This window comes from Aethalodelphis obliquidens, unplaced genomic scaffold (genome assembly GCF_003676395.1).
Source record: "Aethalodelphis obliquidens isolate GAN/ISIS:26980383/991018 unplaced genomic scaffold, ASM367639v1 scaffold97, whole genome shotgun sequence".
Taxonomy (NCBI): domain Eukaryota; kingdom Metazoa; phylum Chordata; class Mammalia; order Artiodactyla; family Delphinidae; genus Aethalodelphis; species Aethalodelphis obliquidens.
Window position 1 is genome coordinate 3,383,957 of NW_020838041.1, and position 13,945 is coordinate 3,397,901.

Sequence of the window (13,945 nt, forward strand, 5' to 3'; positions counted from 1 at the left end):
ATTTCAGAGTTAGAATCAGCAAGACCTCTGCGGGATTGGGTATACGGTGAGAAGAACAGAGGGGGGTCAAGGTTGGCACCAAAGCTTTTGGCTCAAGTGCCGGAGAGGGTGGCGTTTTCATGAACTGAGATGGAGAGGACTCTGGAAGGGCAGGCCTTTGGGTTTGGCTCTAGAAGCCCTGGATTTGATGTGTCTGACCGCCGTCCACAGGGAAATGTCAGGGGCGGAGTTGGAGGTACAGACTGGATGCAAACATGCAGGTTGTCTCGGGAACCGTGACATCGGAGCAGCTCACCAAGAGTGCAAGTGTAGACAGAGACGCCCAGGAAACGGGCAAGTCAGAGCACTTGGCTCTGAGAATGTGGCTGCAGTTTCCCCCTTTCCCAGAACAAAGTCAGGCACACAAAGCACGCTCACACAGAACAGTAGGTAGTTTGCGTATTATTTCACCTGCTTTTCTCAACTGGTGCAGGGCTGTTCCCGTGAAAGCTGCCTGGCCTGTTTGTGGAAGAGCCGTGTAGTCGTGGAGGAGAGCCAGTTCCTGGAGCTCCCCTGACAGCTTCTGAAACAGAAATTACTGCCTCTCTGCAGACCTTGTCTGGAGGTCTCTGAAGGCCAGGAATGTCATAAGACTTTTTGTTACAGGAGAGGAATTCTACCGATTAACCGTATCTACAAATGATCTTTTAAGCTGACTCAGCTTTTGGTTCCCTTTGCCTTACCTGACTTCCCTCAGTCGATTGCATCTTTGAATAACTAGCACTCCATTTCACTTAAGGAGAGGCTTTCCTTGAAAACCTCATTTCTAGGTGCTGCTCGTCTGTACCAAACTCTGATTTATCCCTGTGCTGCCTACAATGGCGGTCGTAGGCTTGGGGTTTTAGAACTGAAAGCAGCTCTAAACTTCTGCCCTCCCCGCCCTGCCCTCCCCCTCCCCCCCCCCTCCCCTCCCCTCCCCTCCCCTCCCCTCCCCTCCCGTCCCGTCCCCTCCCCTCCCCTCCTGTCCCCCTCCCACATCACATACCTTGCAGGATCTCAGGTCCCCGACCAGGGATTGAACCCAAGCCATGGCAGTGAGAGCGCCAAGTCCTAACCACTGGACCACCAGAGTTCCCTAAACTTCTCATTTTAGAGATCACAGCTGAGGAGGCCCAGAGAGAGGGAGCACAGCTGTGTCTAGGGCTTTGCACCGCATTCTTCTGAGTCTGTATCTGTCGTGTATGTTGGGTGATGTACTGTCAAAACAGGCTAGGAGTGCAGACCCAGGAGCTGGGCTCCCGGGGCAACCCCACCTTGACCGCTGAACTGCTTTGGACAAGATGCTTCAGTTTCCTCATTGTAAAGTGGGGATAATAATAGTGTCTACCTCTTAGAGTTGTAAAATGAAAATGAGTTAATGCATTTAAATAGTTAGAGATGAGTAACAGCCACTCAAATTATTTTCCAAATCTGTAGGTTCCTAAATCTGGATGAGAGAATGGCTTTTGGAATACTCTCACTGACCTCAGAATCATGTGATTTTGAAGTTAAGTTATTAATTTATCCATAAAGAATGGATTCTTTGAAGAGTCAGAGAAGTAACTCAGGCTCCAGCGTGTGCTTGTGCTCTGAAAATGAACCTGATGAGTTTTGAGAAATAAATCTTAGAAGCAGTTGCTGAGGCAGGGACAGAAATGAGTAGAGAAGGAAGGACCGAGAACTCAGCGTTTCCTAGTTTGCTTGGAGCCCTTTGAAGACCTGAGGAGAACAAGTCCCTGCACATCTGTGTGTCCTCGAGCAGGCTTTAACCCTTCTGCCTAAACACCCTCCCGTTTCTGTTTTTCTGCATGTGTTCCCACAGATCTTCACCACTCCCCCCACTCTCTTTCTTCGAGTAAATAACGGCCCTTTTTCCCACTTGCTCTGAGTTTTCACAGTTTTGCGTCTGGCTGTTTGCTGGATCTTCACCCCTCTGTCCAGCAAGATTTTGAATCTTGTTACTTAATCTGGTGAAGCCCCTTTATCTGCTGGAGGGCGTCCAGCGATTTTCTGTCCGCTCCACCGCTGGGCAGTGTCTTCGCCATTCTCCTTTTAGGTAAAAGCCTAGGACTGTTTTGCTTTCCCTTCTCTCTGGGGCCTGATTGCCTAATATGGTAAAGTATGTCCCAGACAAGCCTGTGCTGTTGAGATAGAACCAACGGTCTAAGTTTAAAGACGCGGTAGGTAAGCTCTCGGGTGGGGTTGCTTATTTCCGTGGTAAAGTAGTAGTTTTCACAGTGTACCGTAAAGCCACCATAATCTTTGTTTTTAAGCACGCCACTCTTCCTTTTAATCGAGTGAAAAGATAGTAAAATATAGATTTTCCTCCCTCAGCTTCTTTATCTTCAGCCAGATAAGAAGAAGAGGAGGAAAGGGTGGTTAGCTTGTCCCTAGAATGAGCGGGCTGGAGAAGCCCGGGAAATTTGATGATAATGCTCATAGGAATAGATTTAATGAGCAAGGCCGTCATGACCAGCCCCCAGGGCTCAGCAGACTCTCCACGCAGGCCGTCGGGGTCCCAGCAGTGACGACAGGGGGCCGGGGGTGCGGGTGGAGAGACTGGGAAGCGCCTTCTGTCCAGGCTGCGTGAGGGGGCTTCTCCAGCTGTGACTCCACGCTCGCTGGACGGCCTCTCCTTTCACTGCACACTTGCTCTTGCTTTGCAACCGTCGTTCTTAAAATACTACAGCTGCTGGGATTTGCTATATATGGGTCATATTTGTGCCTTGCTGTAGCCAAGCTGTATAAACCATCTTGAGAACAAAGTTTCTTTTGGCATCTTCCTTCCTTTTAAGGACTCTGTTAATTTTGGGTCATGCCATTGCCAAGCGAATCTCAGTAATCAAAATACACATGTATTCCTTTCAGACCCTGTAATTTTTGAACCCGCTGTCCCATGTCATCAGTGAATTCTGCTTCAGTCAGAAATCGTTTTTAAGATAGAATAAATTGACCTTCAAGGTATCTGTTTGAGCTTTGCTCAATGTCTTATACAAAGATGTGAACTTTATCAACTGCTGAGGGTAGGACAGTTAACCTCTTGACCTTGCCTTTTATTCCATTCTCTTCCTTCTCCGACTGCCTTTAAGGTATCCGTTTTTGTTAGTGACCTGTAACCTTATGTCTCTTTGTTGGAGGGACGCCAGTGAGCTTGAAACTCTGCTGGAACTTGCCTTTTATGATTACAAAGGCGATGCGTTTCATTATAGAAAATATACGAAGTACAGAAAAGTGTAGAGAGTATTTCTAGAGGGGGCTGTCCTTTTAGGGGTCACCGCGATGGCTGACGTTGTGGATGCGTTTCGTGGTCGGGGCCAGGGAAGCCAGACACCCTTGTGTGTCCCGTAAAACAGACAGTTGTCCCGCAGCTGGGCCTCTCACCGTCCCCCTGGACAGTCAGAGATAAAAGCCTTTCCGTTATCCGAGTTCAAAACGCAAGCTGATTTTATGTATGAACTCACAGTGTTTGGCAGAGGGAGGCCCTAAATACCCAGCCGCCGTGTCAGCCGAGGAGAAACTGCACCTTGGTTTTGCTCACGCCTGGCAGCGGTGCCTCCTGCACGATGACGTCATCGCACAGCACACCCCTTCGTGACCGTCCTGTGGGGGGGTCCACGCCTCCGGCTGCTCCATGGCACCTCCCAGTATTACTGGCCCCCAGGTTTACACATTGAAATACGTGTTTCATTATAAATGATTTTCTGTTTGTTTCTTCTTCGTGTTTAATTATTGATTTTTGTGATTTTAGCTGAGTTTTACATCTAAGAATTTCATTTCAGGATAGTCAAGGTCGGGGCGGGGGTGGGTAGAAGATATTTGTTATAAAAGGAGATTCATACCGCTATAAAGAATAAGAAAAAGTTGTCTAAGTCATTCACTCAAAAGAGATTATTGTTTGACGTTACGGTGAATCTCCTGCCGGTATGTTTCCTAAGAGTTTTTTTTTTCCAAGACCAGAGGAGGATCGTTCCCGCCCTGAGCACTCCTGGGACCCCATCATTACCGTGGCGGCAGCTTCCTGTGAGGTTGTCTTCAGAGCACTCAGTCAGTCTGTGCTGGCTTTGATCGTGGAGAGCCTCCAGGGATAATTGCTCCCCTTTCAGTGCAGTCTGGGGGTTACCTTAGTTACAGGAGTCTTCATTTCTCCTGTTGATGGTGTGGCTGGAGAGCTTTAACCATGGCTTAGGCTTAGCTAATGCCAGCGTTCTAGCCCCACTCGAGGTGGAAAGCTTAGTGTGGGATTTGCAGCTCTTTCTCAGTGAGCGAAGTGGTTATAGATCTGCCCCAGCAGGAATGTTGAGCTTGGGGCACTGACAGATGTCGCCTTTCCCGGTGTTGTTGTGGGAGGACCGGAGGGGTAGGGTGGTGGGGTGAATGGTCACAGTTTACCAGTCTTCATTTTCTCCAGCTCCGTCCTCGGTCAGGCAAGCTCAAGAATCAGAGAGCAGGCATTTAGGGACATGAATTTCTTTCATGAAAAACCATAATATTCTATCCAAACGTAACCCTGTAAGGTACACAAATGTTCCCACAGGTGTGCCTTAGCAGTGCATGCTTTCCTGTGCTTTTAACATCTTTTGTCTTCTTACAACCCAAACTCTTACACTGTGAATTATGCCAACGTTATTGGCTACTGAGAAGAGAGAAGGGACTTTTAAAAAGCCCTGTAGCCAATTAATAGCTCAAATGAAAATACTTAGTATGGTCTTGGAGCTTATAGCTCCGGTTATATTCCTGAAATATTTTTCAGGTTATAGAAGCATTTTAAGAGGAAAATAACATGTTTGGATCTCGTTTAACCAAGTGGAACAGTTCATGCGTCAAGATGGGGCTTTGCCTGGCGCTGAGGGACTTTCAGAAGTACTTCACCAAGGTGGCGGTCACGGGGCTGTCATCACCGAGTGCTGCGGTCTCCCTTTCCCCGAGTGCCCGGCTGCTGTGGAGGGTCCACATTCTGCGCCCTGGGGGGAGGCGGCGGGCAGGTGTCCGGGCCTATTCTTCAGCAGTGGGTGCGGAGGGGCGGCCAGCCTAGTCCTGGTCTCGGCACCTACCGCTCTAGGTCAGGGCTCAGCAGACGCTTTATGTGAAGGGCCTGACCGTCAGCGTGTTCTGCTTTGCCGGCCACAGGGTCTGTCGCGCCTGCTCGGCTCTGCTGTCCAGTGGGAAAGCAGCCGTGGACAGTGCGTCATGAATGGGCGCGGCTGTGTTCCAATAAAACTTTATGCACAAGCAGGCTGGTGGGCTGCACTCGGCCTCCGGGCCAGGCCCCAGTTTGGCAGCCTCTGCTCTAGGTTCCCGGCTCAGAAGGAGTTTGCTGACGTCAGCGTGGCTCCAGGCGCCCACTGTCCCCCCTCCAAGCCCTCCTTTGGTAATGCCGCATCTTGCTGACTCTGGAGCACGACTGACAGCTCGTGGGCAGGGGAGTCACCTGTTGCGAGGTGTCCGTGTCGTCTGGCCTCAGCTGGAAAGGCACTGGTGGATTTTGGTCCCGCTGCAGGAAACGTGGCCAAGCTTCCTGAAGGAGGAGCCCAGGAGGGAGAGTGTCTGTCTTCTGTATCGTCCACATGGAGTTTCTCTGCTCTGTTACAGGTCTTTACCTTCTGAGGAGAAAGTCTGAGATGGTGGGTTCCCGGTCTGTCCCTTATCGGCGTTTCTCACCTGAGCCGTCCCTTCCTACCTCCCAGGGACCTACAGGCACGGCTGGACGCAGGCAGTCGCTTGCCACGTGAGAAGTGCAGCTCTTTGTAGGCTCTGACCACAGCCGAGTTGGCGCCTGAGGCTCACAGGTTCTTAGGAGGGTGCCTGTCCAAAGGTCGTTGCTTGCTGTCAGCCACTCTAACGGCTGGTTATCATTTGAATTCCTCAGGAGTAGATTCTGGAATTTATTGTCTTTTGCCTTGTTAACTTTCAGTCTGCAGAATATATGCAGGAAGAATTGCGGACGGGGGGGGGGGGCGGATTTGCAGAGGGGTTGACATAAATCTTCAAAGCTTTGACCCTGCTTTTACTTGAAATGATATTTAAAAGGAGTGGATTTTTAGAAAGAAGCTAATGAAATTTTGATCCTTCAACAATTTTAGGGAAAAAAGTGATGAAAGCTGACAGTAATCTGTCACAGTAAAGACTCCTATCAGATGTGGGAACTGATGATAGGTTAGCACAATTAATTTTGTGCCAAGTAAGCAAAACCAGACCTTCTCTTGAGAATACGGGTCTACCTAACGTGTGCCTGTTGTCCAAGAAGTCTCTTGGGTCACTGGTGACCTTTGGTGCTCAGGAATAAAACGGTGAAATGCCGTTCGGGCAACTGCGAGATTATTTCTGGCGTGCTTGGCTCGGAGCTCTGGGCAGGCTTGGGTACTGGCGCCCAGCGAGCTGAGCGGTTCTCAGTGATGACGGGTGAAGGTAACAGGTGAGCTTCTGCCGTCGTCTTCCTCAAGCTGGTCAGGAAGAATCAGTGCGGTCATTTGTTTAGGACATGGATTTTCGAGCCTCTCCCCACGCGATTCCGAATTGGTGGAGGGTGGAAAGCCTGGGAGCCTGCATCATACAAGCCTCCAGGGGAGTCCCAACGGGCGGGCTTCACAGACACTGTTCTCGAGGTACGTGAACGTTTAGGGGTTGCTAGCATCCCAGGGAGGCCGTCATAAAGCCTAGGACTCCCTGGGGCACAGCTCAGAGCCAGCCTCCACTCCTTGCCTCCCTGCAGAAGGCACGCACTGATTGGGTGCCCGCCATGTGTCGGGCTGCGCGCCTCGGGGATGCAGGAGTATGACAGCAGGCATGCTCACATCCTGAGGGGCAGGAGCCGGTCCTGTTAGACGCCCCCATCGAGACACCTAACAGGCCGTTGAACCGAGGAACCTGGTGGTTGTGGAAGACGTGCGACGGATCTGGAGTCACTGCCTTAGGACGGGGATTTAGTGCCCGAGGACTGGGTGAGACTGCTCAGGAAAAGGGCACAGTTAGCACAAAAGGGCCTGTGGCTACGTTCCAGATTATTCCAGGGCTGGCCCTGGACAAGACCCAGAGTATTTCTCCGATTGTAATGGAAGAACGTGTACAGATAAGTTGGTGGATCTCATGGTGGGAAAACGAAGTATCTCTGGTCTGCCTTTTTGTCACATACACACTTTATATGTACAGAGCAATCAGAGCCTGTTAGAATCCAGATGAAAGATAACGAAATAGGTCTCTAGTGCTTCGCGTGGACTGAACGGGAGAAGTCGGCAGGACTCACTGTCTTCCTGGCTGTGGGGCGGGAGCATCGCGGGAGTGTGGGGCGGCTGGGAAGATGCAGGGGCGGGGGAGACGGTGCTGGCTTTGGAGCCAGAGACCTACGTTCAGAGCCAGTTCCACCTCTTATTGGCTGTATGGCCTTGGAAAAGTCGTTTAACTTCTCGGAACTCTGACAGTGCTTTAATCTGCAAAATGAGATCACTCTTCCTGTCTCACAGGCTTAATGTAAGGAACAGCAGTACAAACGTTTTTTACTTTAGGTAGTGCCAAGCTTTCAATAAATGAAAGCTACTAGTATAATGGTCCTACACGTGTCTCCTTCCCCCCGTCTTCGAGCTTCTTTATTCCCGTTCCTTGGAATGCTCTTCTTGCTTTCTTGCCTCTTTCTCCGACTCCCCCTCCCTTTTTAGTGCACATTCATGTTTTAGGCTAAGCTCCACCTCCTCCAAGAAGCCTTCCTTTGATCCCTCCTCCGACCGGACTAGAGTCTTCTCAGTATCTTGAATTTACCTTTAATACACGGTGATTATCATTATTAGATTGTATTTGCCAATTAAAGTAAAATCCTTAAAGGTGTGGTCTGTTTCTTCTTCATTATTTTACCCTCAAGATCTAGCGTTTAGGTATGTTTTCTCTGAAAACTTGTAGAACAGCTCAGTTGGTGTCGTTCACATTTCTGACTTGGTGACTGTGTGTGCTGCGTGCTGGAGTGAGGCTGGGAATTCGGGAGGAAGAGCGTGTTTGGGGCGCAGGCGACGATTTTGCTTTCGGTCATGCTGAGCTGGAAGGGAAGCGTCCCACACGCGACTGGATGTGTGGGCTGAGTGTGGGGAGGTGCGGGGCTGGGGGAAGCGAGGGCGCCCATCACATAGGCCGTCTCTTCAGACGCGCTGCCGCCTGTGGAGCCGCCTGTGAGTGCTGAGTGACCACAGCCAGCGCGGTGAGCATGGTGGCGCTGGCCACGGCGCTGCAGCAGCTGCGCTGGTGGCAGGGGCAGGGCAGGAGATGGGCCGCTGCACGGAACAGCTTCCCCACGGGAAATGGGAGCTCCGCTGCCAGAAGCAGGGGAGGGGAGCAAGTGCCCCCACACCTGCCTCGGCCACGTCACAGGACTCTGCTGCCCACAGAGGGTGCGCTCGGAGGCCCCTGGGCCTGGTGACTGGCAGGCATTGCTGGCTCGGGAGGGCAGTTTGGGGGCGGGGGACAGGCCCTGGAGCAGCGGCATCTGCTCTGTGACTGACTGCGTGCAGGGCGTGTGATGAGTTTTCTGGGGTTAATAGTGTCTGGTTCGTAGCCATGTGCTCTGGGGGCAAAGCTCCAAAATAGTTTGCTGATTAAAAAAATCTTCTACATGCACCCCAACGTTCATAGCACAATAGCCACATAATCTTCACAATAGCCAGGACATGGAAACAACCTAAATGTCCAACAACAGAGGACTGGGTAGAGAAGACGTGGTACATATATACAATGGAATATTACTCAGCCATAAAAAGGCTTGAAATGATGCCATTTGTAGCAACATGGATGCAACTAGAGATTATCATACTAAGTGAAGTAAGTCAGACAAAGACAAATACCATATGATATCACTTATCTGTGGAATCTAAAATATGACACCAATGAACTCATCTACAAAACAGAAACAGACTCACGGACATAGAGAACAGACTTGTGGTTGCCAAGGGGGAGGAGTTGGTGAGGGAAGGATTGGGAGTTTGGGGTTGGCAGATGCAAACTATTATATATAATATGGATAAGCAACAAGGTCCTACTTTATAGCACAGGCATGTATATTCAATATCCTGTGATAAACCATAATGGAAAAGAATGAAAAAGAATATATATGTAACTGAGTCACTTTGCTGTACACCTGAAACTAACACAACATTGTGAATGAATTCTACTTCAATTAAAAAAACAAAATCTTCCTAAAGGCTGGAAGAGTTCAAATAGATCTAATCTTCCTATCACTTGGCCGACTGTGGTGACGGCCCGATTTTATGCTTCCCCCGACTGCTCCCCCAACACTCCTTACTGTGCATTGCTGCTGTCTCCTGGCCGCCCGCTCCCACGTGGATGTTCCGAGGGAATGAAAAGCAGAGTGTCTCTGCCTCGGAGGAGCTCTTTCCACAGTTGACGCCAGCTGTGAGGCAGGGGTTGGTTATTGATCCGTCGGCGGGGGGCGGCTGTCTGGCACCGTCAGGCTCCCAGCTTGTTTTCTCTGACGTGCTTCTGCCTTTTTTGTGTTTAGCTTACTCGTTTACAGGATGCTTTCAGAGAGAAAGCCTAATCCAGGATTGAGAGAGTTCTGCTTACGCCACACCGAGAAGCTTTTATAGAGCGCAGCTGTGGAGAACAGCCCTAAGAGGTTCTGGTTCATCTAAGAGGGTTTCCTCAAAGCAGAAAGCTTCCTCCCAGCCCCCGCTTCTCCCCGTCCTCAATTGCATCATCTCCCCAGAAGGGTGCCACAGGCAAAGCAGAGCCGCTAACGGTGCACCCTGGGGAGGGTCAGGGGCTGGGCTCTGACTCCAGCCTCGCGGCCTCTGGTCCACAGCAGCGCGGTGCTCTGAGGAGCTGCTCCTGTGGTGTGTTCCGAAGCCCTTTAAAGAACTGCCTGCTGCCCTTGACTTCCTGGCAACGATGTTGTTCCACCGCAACCTACAGCTGACCTTAAAGGGGTAAATTTGATTTGGATAGTAATGATTATTAGAAAACTATTTCAACATAGACTGGTTAAGAAAGTTAAGGAGGAGTATGTAACCTCACTAGTATTCAAAGCTATAAGTGAGCATCAGGAAGTAGGATTTTATTTTTCACCGACCAAAATAGGAAAAGATGTTGAAAAGGTAATGGCCAGTTTAGGTGGGAGGAGAGTGAGATGGGTCTCCTCGTATTTCATGTTGGGAATGCAAATTAATACTTCCTTTTTGGAAAGCAAATTGCCAAGGTATCAAAGGCCCTGAGTTGATCCAGAATTTTCATTTTTGGAAGTCTATCTCTAGGAAATAGTCCTGAATATGAAAAAGGAAAAAAAAAAAAAGCTTATGTACAGAGGTTTTAACCACAGGGTGTGTTATATAGATATGTGGCTCTCTAAACATTTGTCCATTCAGTAAATACTCGAGTGCCTGTTATATGGGAGGTGTCTGTTTGGTGCTGTTGAACAGAACGAGTCCACTTAGCGATTTATAATAGTGGAAAAAACGGGAACAACCTAAATGTCCAGTATTCTGGCGGCAGTTAAGTAAATGATGATTCGCGCACACAGCGGATGCTGTGAATCACAGCTTGCTTTCCATCCCCTGACGGCCAGCCCTTTAGGGTGTTTCCTTGGAACAGACTAGAGTAGGAGGCAGCCGTTTGGAAATGAGTTGCAAAGGCAGTGTCACGCCCTGGATAAATGCTCATGATGACGTGTCATCGAATGAGCTGGACCCACAGGTACACCTGTTACGTGAGCACACGTGTGAGGGTCAGAGACCGAGGACGGCCACCGTGCGTTGGCGGTGGCTGTGTTCCTGTGGTGGGACAGAGTATGACCGACTCTTGTCTTCTCATCTTTATTTTCTGAATCTTCCTTGATGAGCCCCTGTTGCTTGTGTAATTTTTTTTCCTAAATGCTTTGGCAGCACAAACTTCCAGAAAGTAGAGGCTTGAAAGTGAAGCAAAGTGGAGTGTAGGCTTCTGTCACGAGCTGTATCCCGCTCTCCGACTGTCGCCTGTTTCCGCTGCGTGGAGTACCGCGGGGGGATCGGGGCGCAGGCAGCCAGGGGCCTCTCAGGGCCTGTGTGTTTGGGAAGCCCTCTGGGGTGTTATCTGAACACTGCCTGGGACTGGGGGGCTGAGGGCCACCCCGTAACGTCAGGATCAGCGTGGTTTCTGGCGCCGTGCGCTGAAATTGAACAGCTCACATACAGTCACGGTTCTGAGAAGCTGTGAAATGTACCCCTGAACCCAGCTTCACTCCTCCCCCCGCCTCCCCCCGCCCCGCTCCCCCGCCCCGCTCCTTCTCTCCACGTCTGCTCGTCTGCTCACCTGCTTGCGGGCTGCCGCGCCCAGGCCTGACTCGGTGGTGCTCGGGGCCTGCGTGCTCACCTCCTGGGTACAGCCGCGCCGTGCTGCCTGCTTGTGCTCCTCCGGCACTTGGAGCTGGTCAGCTGGAGATTGACTTTCGTGTCTTCTCAGCTCTCAGGGACGGACGTGTCTGGGGCTTGGGCGGGGGGAGGTTCTGTTTTGTCTGGGCTGGCTTGCTGTGTTCTGTTTGAAGCTTAGATTGCGTCTACACCCCGCACCAGGCACCAGCAGGTGTACTTTGCAGAGTGGTGGTCAGACAGACAGATCCCTGCGTCTGGTGAGGCTCATTCCAGGAGTGCTTGGCCCTCTCCCTTCACCTGGCAACCTACTGACTCAGCATACTTACCCGCCAGCAAACTGTGGAGGTCTCAGAAAGCTCTTTCTGGAAGGCACTTTACAAACTGTTCTAGCCCAGCTCTCTTATTCTATAGATTAAGCACCTGGGCCCCCAAGGGGGCATGGCTTCACCTGAGCTGTGCAAGGACTGGGTGTCAGAGAGTGCAAGCCCTGAGCCCCCAGACCCGCTGTCCTCCTGCAGGGCTGGGTGTGCCCCCCGGCGCAGGGGCTGGCTGCCCTTGCTCCCGGGTGGGGAGAGCGCCCTCTTCTCGTGCCTGTTGACTCAAGTATGGGAACTAGGGGTAGAGTTCATACACGAGCTTTACAGCAGAGGCTGCTGCTGCCCCCAGCTTAGTACCTTTTTAAAGTCACCTTCCCTCCGTACCTCACATTCTAGTATACCCGTTATTTCTTTCAATCCACACAGTTTCCAAATGGCAGGAATATTCCTCCACTACAGTTGATTTTGAGTTTGAACTTTGGATATATTTGCTAATGTTTACAGACTGGTGAGGTTAGGGGAGCTGAACTGCTATTATTTCAAAAGTAAAAGCCATTAGTGATAAGGGTAATTCACAAACGGATGGTAGTCAAACTGGCAATGGTAGATACCGGAAGACAGGACAGTATCTTCAAAGTGCTGTGGGAAAACAGTTACGAACCTACAGCTCTATGCAGTGATTTATTTACACACAAGTGTAAAATAAAGGCGTTTTCAGACACACAGGGGCTAACTGCTCAACCCGCAAACCCCAACTGATGAAAGAACTAAGGAATGTTCTTCAGCAAAAAGAAAAATAAATGCAGAAAGAAGTGAAATACAAGAAACAAAGTGTTGAATACGGTAATAAAGCTATCTTTCTTTAATGTTTAAAACACGATCTAGAATTCTAGAAATAATGTGGTGTTAAAGGTGTAAAACTGTCCTGTGGTTCTTGTTTTCAGCAGAAAAGATACTGATTAACTTTACACACTTTTAAAGAAAAAAAAATACTTAAATAAGTGTTAAACTACTGTGTAGGAATAACCACTAAAGTCATACAGAATTAGAAGGTACAGCTCCTAAATCAGTAGAGGAAAAACAGGTAAGTTGAAGATTCATTCACTCCATCCAATGGAAAACAGGAAAGGGGATGAAAAGAAGAAAAGGGGAAAATAGGAAATACAAAATAAAATGTGTAAGTAGTCATGATGAACATGAATTTACCTATAAAGCCAGAGGCACTCAGGTTGGATTATTCTACTATAAGCTCTCTTCAAAGTTGTACTTAGCAGTAAAAGATAAAAGTATGGGGCGGGTGGGGAGAATATATGCAAATACTCACCAAGAGGAAGCTGATCTGGCAACATTAATAGCCATCAAAGATAATTTTAAGGGCTTCCCTGGTGGCGCAGTGGTTGAGAGTCCGCCTGCCGATGCAGGGGACGCGGGTTCGTGCCCCGGTCCGGGAGGATCCCACATGCCGCGGAGCGGCTGCGCCCGTGAGCCGTGGCCGCTGAGCCTGCGCGTCCGGAGCCTGTGCTCCACAACGGGAGAGGCCACACAGTGAGAGGGCCGCGTACCGCAAAAAAAAAAAAAAAAAAGATAATTTTAAGCAAAAGACATCAAATGACAGGAAGATATTTCTTGATTGTGAAAAAGGAACAATCCCAAAGAAGTTATAAAGTAATGGACTGGAGACACTGAAAATATAGTCTCAAGATTTATAAAACAAAAGCTGTCAGAATAACACAAAGAAATAGTATATCCACAATCAGAGTTTCAGATTTTAACACACCTCTCTCAGAAACTATATCAAACAGGCAAAAATAGTTAAAGGACATAAAGGATTTGAACGCCAACTTGATCCAATAAATACAGAGCACACATGGCATGTGTATCATGAGGACCACACTAAATTAAAACTCAGCATTCTCTCATTCATTCATCAAATATTTCTTGAGTGCCCAGTGTTTGCCATACACCGTTCTAGGCATGTGGACTGCATTAGTCAACAAAACAGACAAAGAGCCTGGACTCGTGACGCTTATCTTCTCCCGGGGTATCAGGAGCAGGCAAGCAGTGGACAGCAGCCACAGTGAGGGACTGGGTGGAGAGAGGACAGGCTGTATTATCAAATAGGGTGTCTGAGTAAATCTCATTGGCAGGCTGAGATTGGGGCAAAGAATTGAAGAAGCTGAGTGAGTTAGCCATAAAGCTATCTGGAGGAAGAGTATTCCAGGCAGAGGCATCAGCTAGAGCAAAGGCCATAGAAGAAGCTGGGGAGGAGAGTAA

At 49.5% G+C, this 13,945-nt stretch overlaps 1 protein-coding gene across 13 annotated transcripts in view; it reads left to right on the forward strand.

The window, feature by feature from the left end:
* The window catches only part of PPP1R12B (protein phosphatase 1 regulatory subunit 12B), a 201,208-nt gene that overhangs the window by 120,241 nt on the left and 67,022 nt on the right, over positions 1–13,945 (forward strand). Inside the window, exon 19 of one of the 13 annotated variants that reach the window (XM_027096046.1) lies at positions 3,492–3,712. The exons of 11 other annotated variants lie outside the window; for them this stretch is intronic. In XM_027096046.1, the coding sequence (XP_026951847.1) occupies positions 3,492–3,692 (201 nt within the window). In that variant the 3' untranslated portion in view covers positions 3,693–3,712. Of the gene's footprint in view, positions 1–3,491; positions 3,713–5,607; positions 8,675–13,945 lie in introns of those variants that run through there. One more of the 13 variants, XM_027096048.1, reaches the window with a different exon arrangement.